A 17,647-nucleotide genomic window follows, 5' to 3' on the forward strand; every position below is an offset into this window, starting at 1 on the left:
ATTGGTGTAAGTGGGAGGAATTTGCCCCATCATTGTTGTCAGTGGGAGGAATAGTATCCCATCATTGATAGTCGGAGAAATAGTGCCCCATCATTTTTGTCAGGGGGAGGAATAGTGTCCCATCACTGGTGTCAGTGGGAGGAATATTTGGACCATCATGGAGGTCTGCGGGGGGTAATAGTGTTTGGTTGTTAATGTTAGTAGGAGAAATAGTGGCCCATTATTGTTGTCAGTGGGAGGAAAAGAGCCCCATCATTAATGTCAGTGGGAGGAATAGTGGCCCAGAATTGGTTTCAGTTGGAGGAATAGTGCCCCATCATTGTCCTCAGTGGGAAGAATAGTGCCCCATCATTGGTGTCAGTGGGAAGAATAGTGCCCCATCATTGTCGTCAGTGGGAGGAATAGTGCCCCATCATTGGTGTCAGTGGGAAGAATAGTGCCCCATCATTGGTGTCAGTGGGAGAAATAGTGTCCCATCATTGGTGTCAATGGAAGAAATAGTGCCCCATCCTTGGTGTCAGTGGGAGGAATAGTGTCCCATCATTGGTGTCAATGGGAAGAATAGTGCCCCATCATTGGTATCAGTGGGAGGAATAGTGCCTCATCATTGGTATCAGTGGGAGGAATAGTGTCCCATCATTGGTGTCAGTGGAAGGCATTGTGCCCCATCATTGGTGTCAATGGGAGGTATAGTGCCCCATCATTGGTTTAAGTGGGAGGAATTTGCACCATCATTGGTATCATTGGGAAGAATAGTGCCCCATCATTGGTGTCAGTGGGAGGAAGAGTGTCCAGTCATTGGTGTCAGGGGGAAAAAAGCGTCTCATCATTGGTGTCAGTGGGAGGAATAGTGTCCCATCATTGGTGTAAGTGGGAGGAATAATTGTACCATCTTTTAGGTCAGTGGGGGTAATAGTGTCCCGTTGATAGTGTTAGTAGGAGAAAAAGTGCCCCATGATTGTTTTCAGGGGGACGAATAGTGCCCTATCATTGGTGTTAGTGGGAAGAATAGTGTCCCATCATTGTTGTCAGTTGGAGGAATAGTACCCCATCATTTGTGTCAGTGGGATGAATAGTGTCCCATTATTGGTTTCAGTGGGAGGAATAGTGGTCCATCATGGGTGTCAGTGGGAGGAATTTGTCCCATCACGGGTGTCAGTGGGAGGAATTGTCTCCCATCATTGGTGTCAGTGGGAGGAATAGTGCACCATCATTGGTGTCAGTGGGGGGAATAGTGCTCCATCATTGGTGTCAGTGGGAAGAATACTGTCCCATCACTAGTGTCAGTAGGTAAAATAATGTCCCATCATTGGTGTCAGTGGGAGGATTAGAGCCCCATAATTGGTGTCAGTTGAAGGAATAGTGCCCCATTATTGGTGTCAGTGAGAAGAATAGTGCCCCGTCATTGGTGTCAGCGAGAAGAATAGTGCCCCATCATTTTTGTCAGTGGGAGGAATAATGCCCCGTCATCAGAATTAGTGGTAGGACAATGACACCAATCATAGTGCACATTCATTCCTTACATTTGTGTCAGTGAAGCCAATGGTTCAATAAAGCTAGAAAATGTTCTACATATGTATATAAGAACTGTTTTTAAAGAAAAGTATAGGAAGCATAATAAAATCTTAATGATACATAAAATTAAAACATCTGATGTTTGCAGCACTAGAAAGAGAGCTTCAATGTGACCTGCGTTAATATTAGGGTCAGGGTGCCAAGTTAGCAAAGTTACTGAGCTTTGTGCAAACATTCTTTCTAGTTCTAGTTCAGCTTGTTCATTTTTTTATTTGAGGCAGTAGAACCATTGGGACCTCTTTCCCAAGTAAAGAAAACCCCCAGGAAAGTGTAGAAACTGCAAGATCCAGGGTCCCAGGCTCATATTTGCAGATTGATTTCACAGACTTTTGGTATTCACGGTATGAAGTCATTATTCTACTGGGGACAGGAGAGTCAAACGTTAATGTTGTAACAAGCTACTAACTAATCATTAGGAAGCGCTAATGTTTAAGAGATGAGTACACATTGGGAAACATAGAAGCTATTGCAAATGCACCTAAATTGACTACTTTGTGTCATCCCTTGTCCAGCATCCAAATCCAGAACTCCCCCAGAGTTGGTTCAAAGATGGTGCTGTACTAATAGAAGGATATGTTTAGGGTGCTACAAAATACCTGCAAACGGTATACTTACCTATTAGTATGCAAACACTGAACATCACAATGGCGGGAAGGGGCAGGTTCTGGTAGCTGGGATCTGGTTCCCAATTTCAAAGGTATAAATGAGGAAAGGGTTCCTGCTTATGCTTTAGTGTAAAATACATGAACACATATATTCTCTGAGGAATCAGGTGGCTAACCTCAATAACTTTATCTAACCACACAACTATCAAAACAGTTTAATTTTTTCAAAATGTTTTGGGAAATAATTAACTCAATAATGTCTAAAGATCTTAGCAATGAGACTTCAGAAGGTATAAAAACAGACAACAAAATGTGAATGTCCAAAGAATAATATCCAGAAGTAAGCTGGCCTACAAAGAAGTAAGGCAAACCAAGTCATAACACTTTGTTTTGTGTTACTGCATGCAACTTTCTGTATACACTAATGACTGTTACTCAAAAACAAATCCATGGAGGGATGATGATGGTGTTGCTGGTGCCAGGAACCCAGACCACATGTCCTAGATCTCTTGCTTGGTGCCCCAGTTCCTAAACAATGCTACTGCCCATTTCCAATCTGTTTGTGGCTGCCTTACATTTTGTTATAGGGCAACCACCTTTGTTGTATACAGAGCATAAGGAAGGCAGCCTAACCACAACATAACTTATTGTCATGTCATTTTTACTTAGCTACAGCACTCCCATGCTGGGCTTTTTATTCCCACACAAGTATATGGGAATGCCAAACTCACTTGAAGCAGGTCTAAGGAGGTCAGCTTCAGGTCAAAAAGTGGTAAGCTCTCTCATAACAGCTTTCACAAGTATAGACTCATGTGTACAAATCTCACCTTTCAATGCTTTTTATATATTTGCCTGTATTTGTCATTTAAAGACTTACTCACCTTGTTTACTTTGGACAAACTGATAGTGTCCGTGTGAAGTCCACTTCCTGACCGCCTTATACTCACATCTTCAGAATTTCCCACCGTTGTTTTCACAGCCAACAACAAAATACCCAGTGTCAAATGATGGGAACTGGTATTTCACCCTATCAGTCATAATACAGTGCTCAGGTCCAGGCACTGGCTTTAAATCATGGGAGAAGGTTACATTCTCTTCCTTACCTGAAACCAGCAGTGGGAAAAGGAGTGTGGCTGTGGGATAATGAGTGTTTGGGAAGGGCTAGAGAATAGTCAGAGACATAAACAGAGACAGTTTAAGTGTTGCACTATAATGGACAGAAGAACATAATGTCTGTTTTACTAGGTGCATGGATGCAAAATATACCTGATGCCAAGTCCCAAAGTTACTTTTCATCTGCAAACCACACAATACGCTCAGTATTCCTGAAACCTCTGTAAAAAAAGGGAACATTTCAGTATGGTTGTGAATGCTTCTTTAGTTAAACAATTACTATAAGGTACAAAACTTAATATTAAAGTTTGCCAATGCTCAGTGTAACTTAATTGTGCTTCTACGGTACGTCTACTAGGCTTCTAACATAGACATAAAGTGGCTCATTAAGTGGTTCACTATTGTCACCATTAAGATACGTGCCCTGAGAAATGTCATGCAGCTTTTATTATAGTGCATGTGGAAAGGACATGGCTGCAGAGGCTAAAGGAGATCAATGAAGCTAAAATGCAATAAGGAAGATCAGCTGCAGGTAAAAAAGGTAACAAGTAGGTGAAAGGTAATGTATTTCTAAGAGTGGCTGTAGCACTGTGAGTCATTCCATGATCTGTGATCTTGCAACCTTCTATCCAAGATGATTCACCAGAGGAGCCTCCAGAAAACTGTTCTTGTTTACAGCTTACCACCTACTGGCTGCAAATGGTAAATAAATAATGAATAAAATAAGTAAAATATGAATGACATGATTATATTTTTATCAGACCCAGCTACAAAGAATTACAAATTCAACAGCAAAGCAGTTCACATATAGTTATAGGTTTACCTGAAGTTTAAGCTTAAATACACTTTTTTTGTTTACCTAATCGAATAAATATTGCATGTGAACTTTTAAAATGTGTAGTAGTCAGGGGATGGTGAGCTCCAAGCAACAAGCAGCATATCTATTTTTTTTAAAGTTTCAAAAACACCAGTGCAGTGAATAGACCTGAAAAGGGGGAGAGATCAGATGATACAGATTTATGAAAAACCCAGAGGATGAACTTCTCTTCCCTAGCAAAGACATTTTGACTTGGTCAAAACTATGGCTAAGAATGGCTTGGAAAAGGAGGGATATCGCTTTAGAACCAATATCTATAAAAGTGAACTGGATAATGGTCATGACAAACTCAATACCATCTGTGAGTGGTAAAATGAATACATTTGACCAAATTTGGGAACCCTGGAAATCGTACAAACTGGTGTAATACACTTACTAAGGTCTCACCTATACCCACATATTTTACTTTGACAGTCTCCACCCCCTCTCCTTCCTCCTTCCCCTTTTTCATTTCTACAATAGTTTAGCTCTATGGCTTTATGTCTCAAATGTTTTGGTAATTTTAATTTTTGATTGAAGCGCGAGATGGTTTTTGCACAATTTGTGTCCTTCCCGGATCTATGCTTGTCATTTTACAGAGAACTACCTTTTAAACAAGTGTCTCGAAAGAACGCTTATGCTGCTTTGGACTTGTTGTTGTATGGTTTATTTGTCCATTATTTGTTCAACAAAATAATTATTTTTCCTTGTTTTTGTTACTCCTATGTTTAAAAATCAATAAAAATATTAAAACTAAGGCTATGTACACATGTTCAATTATTGTCGTTGGGAAGGGTCTTTCATGATTCAGTGCATGAACGAGTTCATCGACGAACGATGAGTGTTGTACACATGCCAGATTCTCGTCCGATATCATCCCTGAGGCGATTTGACCTGTGTACTTAGCCTAAGACAGAACTTACCATCTCCCTCCTCTCCCCTTCACATTTTAAATCTACCCCTGACATATTCCTGACTGTTAAAGCGTAGCTAAACCCAGAAATTTCACTTTACATAAAAGGGTAAACAACCCTTTTATGTTAGGTAAAAATTTGTTTTTTTCTTTTGTTTTTTTTTTCTGTGCAACACCTTTTTTTAAAAAAAAAAAAAAAAAAAAGGTAATGGATGTGTGCAGAGAAGAGGGACTTTTAGGGGAATATAATATAATAAAAACATTTTTATCAGCTCATCATAATAAAAGTCAAGATAAAATATTGTCAATGTCCTTAAACAAGACAATGCAATACTGCACACCAAGATTGCAGATTTCCAAATATTTCAAAGATATGACAAAGCATTATATAGCATATTAGAATGGAAATTGATACAAAAGTCTCACAAAAGTAATATATATCATCGACACGTTTTGTGGTATGTAGCCTCTTCTTTAGGATGGATCACATTGGGAGACCTAGAATTTACCAGATATAACATCGTATAGCACAAAAACATTTGAATGTACAATTCATTTAAATTAAATTTCTACTTACACATTTGTATCGAAGTAATACTTACTACTGCAGGTAACAATGACAAATAACAAAAGATTTCAATTCGCTAAGATTTCATCACCCCACCCTTAATTCTTGGCGATCCTGATTGAATGGAAATGCGATACGTACACTGCGCATCCCGGAAGGCTCTTGGGTGCTCCTTCTGTGCATGCAGAGGGAGCCTTTTCGCGCAAACAGAAAAATTTGCCAATCTCACGCTTGCGCAATGAGATCGTCAAATTTTTTTTCCATCCTACATCACCCGATCTTGCGCCTGGGTCGGGTGACCTAGGATAAAGAACCAGGAAGAAGAGGAGAAGATGGCGGGGCCCAGAGCGTGACGACGCGGGACCTGATGCAAGAAACCCCTAAATGGATCGGACTGCCCTGCGGGATTGAAGGTAAGTGTAAAAATATACTCCCCTACATGCTCTCTTCGCTCCTCTAATGACCTACTAATGACTTCTTTACTTATAACCTCATCATATGCATGGTTCAAAGACTTTTCTAGAGCTTCCCCAGCTCTCTGGAACTCTCTTCCTCATATATGGCTTGCTCCTACTTTCTGCACTTTTAAAAGAGCTCTTAAAACCCAACTTTTCAAACTCACTTACTCGTCTTTATTTTTCTGAACCCTCAATACTTAAGCTATATTTCATATCCTCCTTCCTAGTGTGTTCTACTTCTCCAACCTCTTAGATTGTAAGCTCTTCAGGGAAGAGTCCTCTCCTCCTGTGTCTGTATCTGTCTGTCATTTGCAACCCCTATTTAATGTACAGTGCTGTGTAAAATGTTGGCGCTATATAAATACTGTTTATTAATAATAATAATAATAATAATAATAATAATAATAATAAAAATATTAATGGCAGTGCTGAGCTTTCTGAAGCCCATTTAACGCTTGCCTTTTCCTAACCCCTGTGCTTAGCTGCTTCCCTTATGCAACTCCTATGCAGTTTTTAGCTTCAGTCACAGAATCTGACAACCACTTGGACACTTCAAGGATGAAAAGCAACTGCGCAACCAAAAGTGTTTGTCGATTGCAGGATCTGTACAAGCAATCCAATGAAATCACAACTGCAGCTGTGTGCAAATGAATGCACAAAGATTCAACTACTCCTATTCAGTTAAACGGGAGAGGTTGGGAGTGTAGTTGAGTCTTTGGTAGAATGCTGCAGTCAACTGCAAGTCTGAAATGGTCCTCTCAGTGTTGTTCACAGAGCTGTAGCCATGATAAATAAAAGTCATTAAGGGATCTTCTATTTTTACTTGTCTGTTTCCCTTTATTTCTGGCTGTTCCTCTTGTCTTTTGGTGAGGGCCTTTCTGCATTCTGAACCAATGTTGAGTTTTTGCCATACTGCACTCAGTAGGTTGCCGTTGGGCAGAAACTTTGATGCAAAACCTGATGATCATAAAATTCAAATTCATTGTGTTTATGTCATCTATTTTTAAATGCAAAAGTCATTACTCATTGCAATGTCAACTGTGAGTACAATAGGATTGTTACCTTTTTGGGAGCCATGTTTCTCTTTAGGTTTGACAAAGTCATGGGACACAAGGTCACTTTCACTGCCTTTAGTTGCCATGCCTGTTTACATGATGTTCTCATGTTACAGAATAAAACTGGATGTCCTCTCTCATCACATACCTAGAGACAGATTAAAGCAAACACAAAAAGAACAGTTATTTATTTTATATCAACTTAACTATGGTACAATGCATTTATATTGTATATTATATTATATACTAATGTCTCGCTCATTTTTTACCTTTACTTTTCTGAACCTGACACAAAAGCTTGCATGTCATGTTAAGTCTCACAATTGTGTCAGCTGTCAGATCTCACATATTGTATGCTATGCTGACCGACATCTCATACTGTATGCTGTGCTCTACATTGCATGTTTAGGCTACACTATGTCCTTTTCATATATGTCTGGGACAGCACATTTTTGCTTTCATAATATACAAAAAAAAAGTGTGGCCATTTCTAAACAGGAAAGTTTGGGGTTTATCAAACAATGTTTGAGGGTGATATGTGCAGGATAAAATTGTGGAGTGTATGAGAGCATGATGTATGATGGTGGAAGGGTGAAAGAAGAGCAGAGGGATAATGGGGTCATGACGCTTGATTTAATGAAGCTCTCCAAGGCTAAGGCTGGAGAGGAAACACTTTCATCTGTGAAGCTGGGTGATCCAGCAAACCTGGAATGAATCTGGTCCGGGATTCAAAACATTTACTAGCAAATAACTTTGAAGAAATCCATTCCGGGTTTGCTGGGTCAGCCAGATTTACTGATGAAAATGTATTCTCTCCAGCCAATAAGAGCATAAGTAAATCAGGCCTAATGGGCCTGATTTATTAAAGCTCTCCAAGGAGTAAAGGAATGGGCGGTATGTGCAGGAGAGGAGTGAGGATCGTATGATAGGGGGTGGTATGTGCAGGACAGAAGTGTGGAGAGTATAGGGATGGGCGTTATGTGTAGGAGAGGAGTGAGGAACGTATGATGGGGGTGGTATGTGCAGGACAGAAGTGTGGAGAGTATAGGGATGGGCAGTATGTGTAGGAGAGGAGTAGGAGTGAGGAGTGTATGATAGGGGGTGGTATGTGCAGGAAAGAAGTGTGAAGAGTATAGGGATGGGCAGTATGTGTAGTAGAGGAGTGAGGAGGGTATGATAGGGGGTTTTATGTGCAGGAAAGAAGTGTGGAGAGTATAGGGATGGGCGTTATGTGTAGGAGAGGAGTGAGGAACGTATGATAGGGGTAGGGGGTGGTATGTGCAGGAGAGGAGTGTAGAATGAATGATGGAGAGCAATTTGTGCAGGAGTACAGAGGGTTTAATGATGGGTAGAATGTATAGGAGAGGAGTGCAGAATAAATAATGGGGACAACTTGCTTAGAAGAGGAGTGTGGAGGTGATGATGGGCTGTAGGGGGGAGTGCAGAGGGAATGGGGGGGGGCAATATTTGCAGATAGGGTTTGAAGTATTAGGTGCAGGAGAGGAGTACAAAGAGTTTGAAGGTGTAGGAGAGGAGTATGGAGAGTATTATGGGGGTGGAGTATATTTAAGTGAATATTTGATGTGAACACCCTCTCTCGCTTTACATCTTTCTCTGACAGCACTGACAGTCTCCATGGTAACTGAGGCACAGCTGTTATGCGTAGTGTATTTTGTATGGCACAATACGCCTCAGTTACTTCTTGCCCCTCTTAGGCCATTTTACGTGTCAATCAAATAGAGCCCAATCAGCAATAGTCCCGCCCACTGTGTGACAATTTTGCTTACCAGCCAAACCGCACAGGTACTACCTACTTTGCTAGGGGACTCCCAATATCCAGTAGCGTAGCTCAGAGTGGAGATAGGCAGTGTAATGAACGAATGAGCTTGTAGAAAACGTGGAGTGGGCGGGATTGATGAAATGTCCTCTGTAAAGTGGAAGGCAGAAGGGGACAGGACTAGCAGGTGACAGTGTTACATTGTGTGTATGTTGTGTAAACATCGGTGATATTTCTAATAGGCACATAAGTAAATCTCAGGCTTTAGCAATTTTAATAACCGTAGTACTACAAGTCTCAGTATGCAATGTTTATTATAAGCTAGCAGAGCATGCTGGGACTTCTAGTTCTGTCAAATATATGTAATACTGTACCTTCCTCCTATAGGTGAATGACAAGGCCCAGCATGTCTTACCATCCCTATGGTGGGTCCGGTAGCCCCCTGGCAGCAGGAAGACTCCTCCTTGTGGGGTATTTATCAAGCAAAATGTGAACAAGACCCAGATGTAGGAAGTGGTTGGGGGCAGATTTTATTCTATGGCTGTGCTGCTTAAAGCTGAACCATACTCAGTGGTGGGTGGGGGAATCTGCTGCAATCGGCAAGTTTGCATACTTGCAAAGATTGCACAGACCTGTGTGCAGCCGAACGGCAAAACCGGCCCAAGAACTGTCAGAGGAAGTCGCCAAATTCCTCACCCACTCCATAGAGGACTTCCAAAGGACAGAGAATATCTTTGGCTATTGGATGGCTACTGATGATGTATCTCCTGCGCATGCAGCAACGCCGCATACAGCATGCGCCGTACAATGTAGAGCTAAAACAGGAGTTCTATTTTAAAACTTCATGATCAGACAGGGCTTTGCACAGGACATGTGAGGTTTCTTCTGCAATAAGCATTCTTACTGCCTGATCACTCTATGGAACTTTCAAAATAGTTGTGCGCATGTGCAGCTCGGCATTGGTTGCCCAGCAATCCCGGGTTCCCAAAAGGTTGGCATGACTGCACAGGCGCACGGGAGTTACACCATCCTGGCCCGGCCAATCAGGATGTCCAAAGATAGCATCTGGGAAGACAAGAAGAAAGAAGATGGTGGCACCCTGCAACGGACAGGTGAGTATAGTGAAGTTTAGTTCTGCAACAATGCAAACTGGCCCTTATGTTAGGTCTCACAATCCGTCTCTTTTTTTAGCATTGCTTTCCTGAAAAATAGAATTAAAAAATGTACCCCCTCCTAGCTGTTCCCATACACATAGGAAATTACTGCTATGCACCCAGGAGCAGCAAGTTCTTCTTCCAGAGGAGAAATCGCAATCCTGTTGACAGACTCAACCTATTGATTTCTGGTATTGCACTCCTTCCACTGCAGCCATATTCAAATGTATGCATCATATGATTCCCAACTGCCCCGTTTAGTTAAATAAGGGCACAGTTGAGCCTTTGATAGAACTCTGCAGTCAACCACAAGTCTGAAATGACCCACAGATCTACTTAGAGGGGATAAAGACAGCAATAAAACCCTAACAGGAGTTCTGATAATTTCCCACTTTAATAATAAAGTTGTGGCTATATGAATATAATTATGTTAGGTATTTATTGATGCTGAATGGTTCACTTTAATGTAATTGCCTTTTTTTTCTATACAGGCTGTGAAGGAACAATGCAGTTCTATATCTCCCGTCTTCTCCTTATGGTGACACGGGCAGCGCTTCGGGTAACCGGTGTTCTTTTCTGGATCCTGGTTTATGTTGCCTCTCTATTGGCAGCAGTTTCCTACCTGCCTGATGCCCTGAGGCTTTTAGCCAGAGGACCATTCAAGGCATTTCAATGGCAGACGCGCAAGACTGCCCCGTCCTGTTTAACGAGTAGCAAGCATGGGCAGCATGGATATATCCGGATAAAGGTAAGATCTGTAATATTCAAAGATCAGTGCTCCTCTTATGGTACCTCTATCCCCCCCAGTCTTTTTGTAGTATATTTACAGCTCTTCATTTTCCTAAACTGCTTGGCCTGCCAGGTGCTGCACAATTTTGTCACTGCTCTCCCCTGGGCCATCACAATGTGAGGCCTGAACTCCATTCACTTTAGTAAAAAAGCAGCTTGGCAAGGTGGCCTTTGGGAATTTCCCTTAAGTCTCTGTACATTTTTCGTGTGTGGGTACCTCTGCTGGCATTCACTAACATTCTGCTGTCTGCTTGAACAGAGCTCTGGGATTCGCTTCCATTATGTGGCATCTGGAGAAAAGGGGAACCCGCTAATGCTTCTCCTACACGGCTTTCCTGAAAACTGGTAATGTGACTCGGTAATGTTATGTTTAATGTCAACACCTTTATGTTGATGGGCTAGTTATCATTTTCAAACAAAACACCATACATACAGTAACCAATCATGTTTAAGCTGGTATTTCCATAAGTAAATAACTCCACCAAGTGTATTTTTGTGACATTTTAATCCTCACCTTGAAAAAAATATGCAAAACTTTTATATGTTGCATTGAAATGCACCTTTAGTCAATGTGGCATGAGCAAACTGGTACCTTGGTGCAGGAGTAACGTCAGCTAGTTTAGGAGTGTCCTGGTGTCCCAAAAAGCCCATACCACTTTATTGTGCATGCTTTTGTTTAGGAAATCTTTTTTTAGCTAGGAAGTCGGGAGTTTTATTTGGTCTTTTCTAAACTCCCATGTCCTGGTATTGGCTAGACCAGTGGTTCTTGACCTTTTTAACATGGGGAACCCTTGAATTGACTTTCAGGTCTTCAGGGAACCCCTTCTATCCACAGCTCACAGTATATTAGCGTGGGGGTCATTGAGAAGTATTTCTTTTAGATTGCTGACCAGTAAGAAGAATACCACCCTTATACATAGCCAAAAAGATCACTGGTATCACTTAAACTGACATGGTAGACACAAATTGCTCATTGCTCAAGAACCCCCTGCAACCTCTGGAGGAGCCCTGGTTGGAAAACACTGGGCTAAAGAGTCCACTAGTGACTGGCCAGTATCAGGATGCAGCGTCTAAATATCAACTTTGTAGGAATTAAAATTAGCGTACTTCAATATTTGGGTTGACTCGTAAGGCACCTTATATATTATCTATGTGAGCCTTATATAGCTTCACTAGGGAAAGGCACCTAAAGTGCTAGTTTTCTAACATTACACAGGCTCCAGGTAGAAAAAAAAACATGTATTATTATTATTATTATTAATAATAATAATAATAATAATAATAAACAGTATTTATATTGCGCCAACATATTACGCAGCACTGTACATTAAATAGGGCTTACAGATGACAGACCAACACAGACAGTGACACAGGAGGAGGCGAGGACCCTGCCCTGAAGAGCTTACAATCTAAAAGGTGGGGGAAGTATCACACAATAGGAGGGGAAATAGGGAGTGGTGGGAAGTAGTGAGGCTTTTAGAAGACAGAAGAAGATGGGTGAGACAATACAAGTTTGAAAAAATGATTTTTAAGGGCACTTTTATGTTTTATTACAGTATGGTGTGTACTAAGTTTTTATTTTTCTTCATAGTTTTCACGTTATTATTATCCAGGTAAGCACACATGTTTGCAGTAACCAAAAACAAATAGGTTTGTATGGAGTAATTCCGAATGTTTCCATACTGAGAAACCTTGCTAGGTCTATAATAAAAAAATGGTTCGCTGCAATAGAAGAGTTAGTTCACTTTTCTTGAAGCCCATATCCTATTCTTCCTTCCATTTCATTACTGCTTCCTCTATCGTCCTCCTTGGCATTTAACACCTCCAGGAGTGCCTGGGTCCTCCAGCATATGCTGTCGTATTTTTGTCTGACTCCTGTGTCAATACAAGACTTTTTGTAAAACATACCCTTAAAAAATCATTTTTATATTTCAATATTTTTATTGAATTTTCACAAAAATAGGTACATGTATTTCAACAAAAAAAATAAACGAGATAATACAAAATTATCAAGACTAGGGTCAGCAGGGTACAAACATATTCTTGACGACCTCAGTGTTCAAAGTGACAAGGAGAAAACCATATACAACAGTGGTTTGAACAATGAGTAAACCAAAATTGCAACCCCATTATGGAGAAAAAAAGAAGAAAAGATAAAAGACAACGACAAAAAAATCATTTTTAGGAACACATCTTTAATCAAAGGCCCTGACTGCATAACTTTGTGAATTTGTGTAATGAAGAGTATTTCTCCATTGTATTTTTCAACCTCGGGACACCAGTTTCTGTTGCTCAACTTCAGTATAAAATGATTCATGTGACTTCTCATCAAAAGCTACTGTTACTTACACCAAAGTTAAATTTACACTCATCATGTCAGAGTGTAATGTTAGGGGATCCTCCTAACTAGTTAGAGCAGGGGTGCCAAACTCTAATACACAGAGGGCCGATATTAAAAACTTAGACCAAGTCGCGACCCAAACTTGAAATTTATTAAAAAAACAATCTCAATAAGAAGATATAAGAACACATGAGAAGAGCCAACCCACTGCAAATTACTGCATGCTCCTCTCATGTGTTCTTGTTTTTTCTTATTGAGATTAATTGTTTTACTTTACCAGAGAATGCAATGTTAAACAAAATGAATTGCTGCATTCCTTTGGTTTCACATTGCATTCTCTGGCACAGTAAAACAATTAATATAGCAATATCTCTATGATAATTCCTTATAACTGATAATTCCTAATTATTGAGTTTACCTGTCAGTATAAACTCCGCGGGCTTCACACATAGCCTGCTGTTAATAGACATGAGTGATGCCGCTACTACATTTCCCGGCATCAGTTGTGTCTATAAAATGCGGGGCCACGCATAGGCAGAGAGGCCGCTGGTCTAGAGACGTGAGTGATGCTTGGAATTATAGTAGCAGCATTGTACTTGCGTCTATAGAACAGCAGCCTAATATAAATTGCAGTTGGCCTGCCGTTACTAGGGATTGCAGTAGCGGCAGGCCTGCTGCAATTCATATTAAGAATTCTTTTGGGAGCCAAAAAAAAGGATGTGCTGGGCCAGAGTTTGACACCCCTGAGTTAGAGGAAAATCTGCTCATCTGTCAGATTTGAATTGATTTTGGTTATTGTAAACCAACTGAGTCACTATGCATAAGAGAATTTAAAATTACCATGAGATATGTTTGTGTCAAATTGTTCTAAATCATTTTAGGTGCTTTTTATGTATATTTTTATCTTTCACTTATCTGTAGAACTTTTTCCTTGGCAGGTACTCCTGGCGGTACCAGTTGGATGAGTTCTCCCAGGAATATAGGGTGGTTGCGGTTGACCTCAGAGGATTTGGCGGATCAGATGCTCCTTCTGAACTGTTGGATTACAAAATGGAGACTCTTCTGCAGGATGTTAAAGATCTGATTACAGGATTTGGTGAGGGTCATGTGTGTGTCTTGTTTAACAAAAGAATAATTATATATATATATATATATGTGTGCAAAGCTTGTATGCCATGATAAATGGTTACTTTTCTCTCCCATACAGGTTACTCCATCTGTGTTCTAGTTGGCCACGACTGGGGGGGCACCTTGGCGTGGACTTTCCCAGTCCGGCACCACAACATGGTTTCTCGTCTCATTGTTATGAATGCACCTCACCCTTCGGCCTTTCATGGTGATCCATTTTTAAGACTAAACTCTCCTCACTATGCATAGTTTTGCTATACATTAAATGCAGTCATACCTCTCTACCACTAGATGGTAGTGTGGAGCTGTGTGTGTATTGTCTGTCTTCATGTTAAATTAATAGGGGAAAGGTGAAAAGGTAACAGCCAAAACTTTTCCTTTTTTCCTTTTTTTTTTTTCAAGTTTACATTAGGAAAAAGGACTAGATTCTGGATGCTATGCATAACATAGACATTTAACTTTAGTTTTATGTAAAGCAAAAGTTTTAATAACTTTTTATTTATTTATCCTTTAATAATTTGTTTATACAGAGGGTAAAACAGGCAGTACAAATTAAAAAAAAATATGTAATGTGTGCAGTGGGATGGCTACATAAGGGTCTTGCAACAATTATACAGTTTTTATAAAGAATTATGAGAAATAATGTAGTGGGAGCAAATGTGATGGTTCTGTGGTTTTACTCCCCTGCAGTATCGTCACAATTGTGGTTCCTCTTTTCCTTTTCTCTTCATCATAAAGAACGGTTTATTCGAGAGTGTATTACAGACTGGGTTTAAATCACCACTGACAGCAGATATATGAAGCGTTCAGAGTCTGAGTTGGCCATAGATTTGTCTTGAGCAAAGCTTAAAGTAAAACTCTAAAAATTTTAAGCCATACCGGTAATTATTATATTACACTATAAAGAAGCAAAGCAGGTATATACATAATGAGACAAAAATGCTGCTTCATGGGAAACTTTTTTTAAACACTACTTTGGTATGTGTACAAAATGCACAGCCCACATCTTCAATTCTTTAGTTATTTTTTAGTCCTGCTGTAGTCCACCACATTCCCTGGTGATCAGAGAACCCCTGCTTTCAGAAAAGCTATTCCAAGACACGCCTACAAAACTTTATAAAGTACATTTTCAATGTTATTGTGATTGTTAAGGCAGGCATACAAGCAAGACAGTTACGATGCTTCAGGAAATCTCCTTTTTTTACCATGTAAGATGTTCTCTGAATTTCTGCTGCAGTGGATGGCGATACCTTATTATACCTTAATTGAGTGAAATTCTAGTGCAACTAAATTATTTTCAGGATAACATCTGTACCTAAATGATCCATTTCACTTGCCTAAGTATATGAATGTTTCTATTACAAGTCCATTGCACTTGATTTACTAGGTCCCAGGTTCCAATCTCAGCCAGAACACTATCTGCATGGAGTTTGCAGGTTCTCCCCGTGTTTGCGTGAGTTTCCTCCGGATACTCCGGTTTCCTCCCACATTACAAAAACATGCAGTTAGGTTAATTGGCTTCCCCCCAAAATTGACCTTAGACTGTATTAGAGACATATGACTATGGTAGGGACATTAGATTGTGAGCCCCTTTGAGGGACAGCTAATGACAGGACTATGGACAGCGCTGCGTAATATGATGGCGCTATATAAATACTGTGTAATAATAATAATAAAAATCTATTAGATGGTGTTATTGATGCTATGCGGGTATATTCAATAACCATGCGATGCTATAATGATATGTGTCTATTGCAATAATAGAGGACACTGCCTGTAAGGGAATGTTGGGCCCTAATTCCAGCCCTTCCTTCACCGCATTCACCAATCTGTAGCACTGAAGCCTATTATGTGTGTTTCTCTCCACAGATTACGTGCTGTCTCATCCATCTCAGCTCTTTTCATCCCGTTACGTCTTCTTATTCCAGTTACCTGTCCTACCTGAATTACTGTTGTCTTTGGCTGACTTTGAGGTAAGAACAGCTGAAAAGAATACATAGATACAGGCTAAGATGAATTTTCATTTTTTGCTGCCATTTGATTAGAAAACTACATCATGGGTGATACAGATGGATGAATGACAACACGAATATGCTGTCACACATGCTGTCATACGTATTAGGGTGCTCAGAGCCTTTTAGTCCAGTCACCTAATTTGATCCTTTTTATGTTTGCCCTATGAAAAATTACCATGTGTACACATTTTTGGTATTCAATAGAATGTGTTCATTCTGTTTTCAGGAATATTTGGAGTTTTTGTCTTATCTATGGTAGGTATGGCCTTCTCTGAATGACAGTATCTACTTTTAATATCCCTCTAGATTTTACCAAAATCCCAGTAGCAGGTCTGGGTCTAGCTGCCCCCAGTATGTATAAGAAACAGGCAGACTTTAGTTCTTGTATATTATTTATAGTCTTAGTATTTATTGCTAAATTCAGTTTAGCCCATGATTGTTTTCGGTAAAACAGTTGTAACAGTGTGTGTGACATGTCCCTTTCTACAGTACATCAGGAAGCCTTTTGTAGATGAATTGATGGGAATCCAGAATAAGCAGAGGAAACTCACCAGTGAAGAAACTGAGGCATTTATATATTATATGTCTAAGAAAGGAGGCATAACAGCCCCTCTTAACTACTACAGGAATCTTTTTGGGTGAGTGTATTGCATATATATCATATACCTAATGTAGTCCAAGCTGTGATTCCACATACACTTCTAGTTCAAGTATTACCGAGTAATATGACAGGTGGCACAGGGGCAATGTAAGGTGGTGTTACAAGGTTCACTGGAGCTTTTGTCACAGATGGGAACAGCAATATAGAATTTGTAAAACTGTTGGAACATTAGGTCGCAAATCAGAGGTATGCTCAGATCTTGGGCTGTGGTCAGCAACAGAAGAGCATCAGGGCTTTTAGCTAGCTGGATATGCAGGGTTACAGGGCAGGCTGGATTTAGCAACAGGCAGGCGTTAAAGTAGAAGCTAGGCAAGCACAGAAATAAACATAGGCTTGCAAATGAGGCAGAGGGCATGATGAGGGCAGTGGGAAAATACAAATGCAGAGTCAGTATTAGGAGACACTAGAAGGTCAAAGCACTGGTTGTAGGTGTCAGTGTAATGCTGAAGACTACTGTAGAGTTCAAATAGACAAGAATAAACATAAGATAGGTTAGTTAGCAGTGATGCAAGCAATAGGCAGCTCTTTCACTTGTCTTCTGAACCTAGATCCAAACTTCTGAAGTCTTCTGATCAGGCTATGTTTCCTCAACACATGTGAACAGCACTTTTTTGTCATTTCTATAAAAAGGAAATCTAC

The 17,647-nt window shown here is 40.2% G+C and overlaps 1 protein-coding gene across 2 annotated transcripts in view; it reads left to right on the top strand.

Annotated features, from left to right (window-relative positions):
• The first annotated feature begins 9,017 nt into the window (after positions 1-9,017).
• The window catches only part of LOC140323029 (epoxide hydrolase 3-like), a 10,807-nt gene continuing 2,177 nt past the window's right edge, over positions 9,018-17,647 (top strand). The window contains exons 1-7 of one of the 2 annotated variants that reach the window (XM_072399758.1): positions 9,018-9,107; positions 10,566-10,822; positions 11,123-11,208; positions 14,143-14,300; positions 14,412-14,540; positions 16,202-16,305; positions 16,837-16,985. In XM_072399758.1, coding sequence (XP_072255859.1) covers positions 10,580-10,822; positions 11,123-11,208; positions 14,143-14,300; positions 14,412-14,540; positions 16,202-16,305; positions 16,837-16,985 — 869 coding nt within the window. In that variant the 5' untranslated portion in view covers positions 9,018-9,107; positions 10,566-10,579. Of the gene's footprint in view, positions 9,128-10,565; positions 10,823-11,122; positions 11,209-14,142; positions 14,301-14,411; positions 14,541-16,201; positions 16,306-16,836; positions 16,986-17,647 lie in introns of both variants that reach the window. The other variant, XM_072399759.1, reaches the window with a different exon arrangement.

This window comes from Pyxicephalus adspersus, chromosome 2 (genome assembly GCF_032062135.1).
Source record: "Pyxicephalus adspersus chromosome 2, UCB_Pads_2.0, whole genome shotgun sequence".
Taxonomy (NCBI): domain Eukaryota; kingdom Metazoa; phylum Chordata; class Amphibia; order Anura; family Pyxicephalidae; genus Pyxicephalus; species Pyxicephalus adspersus.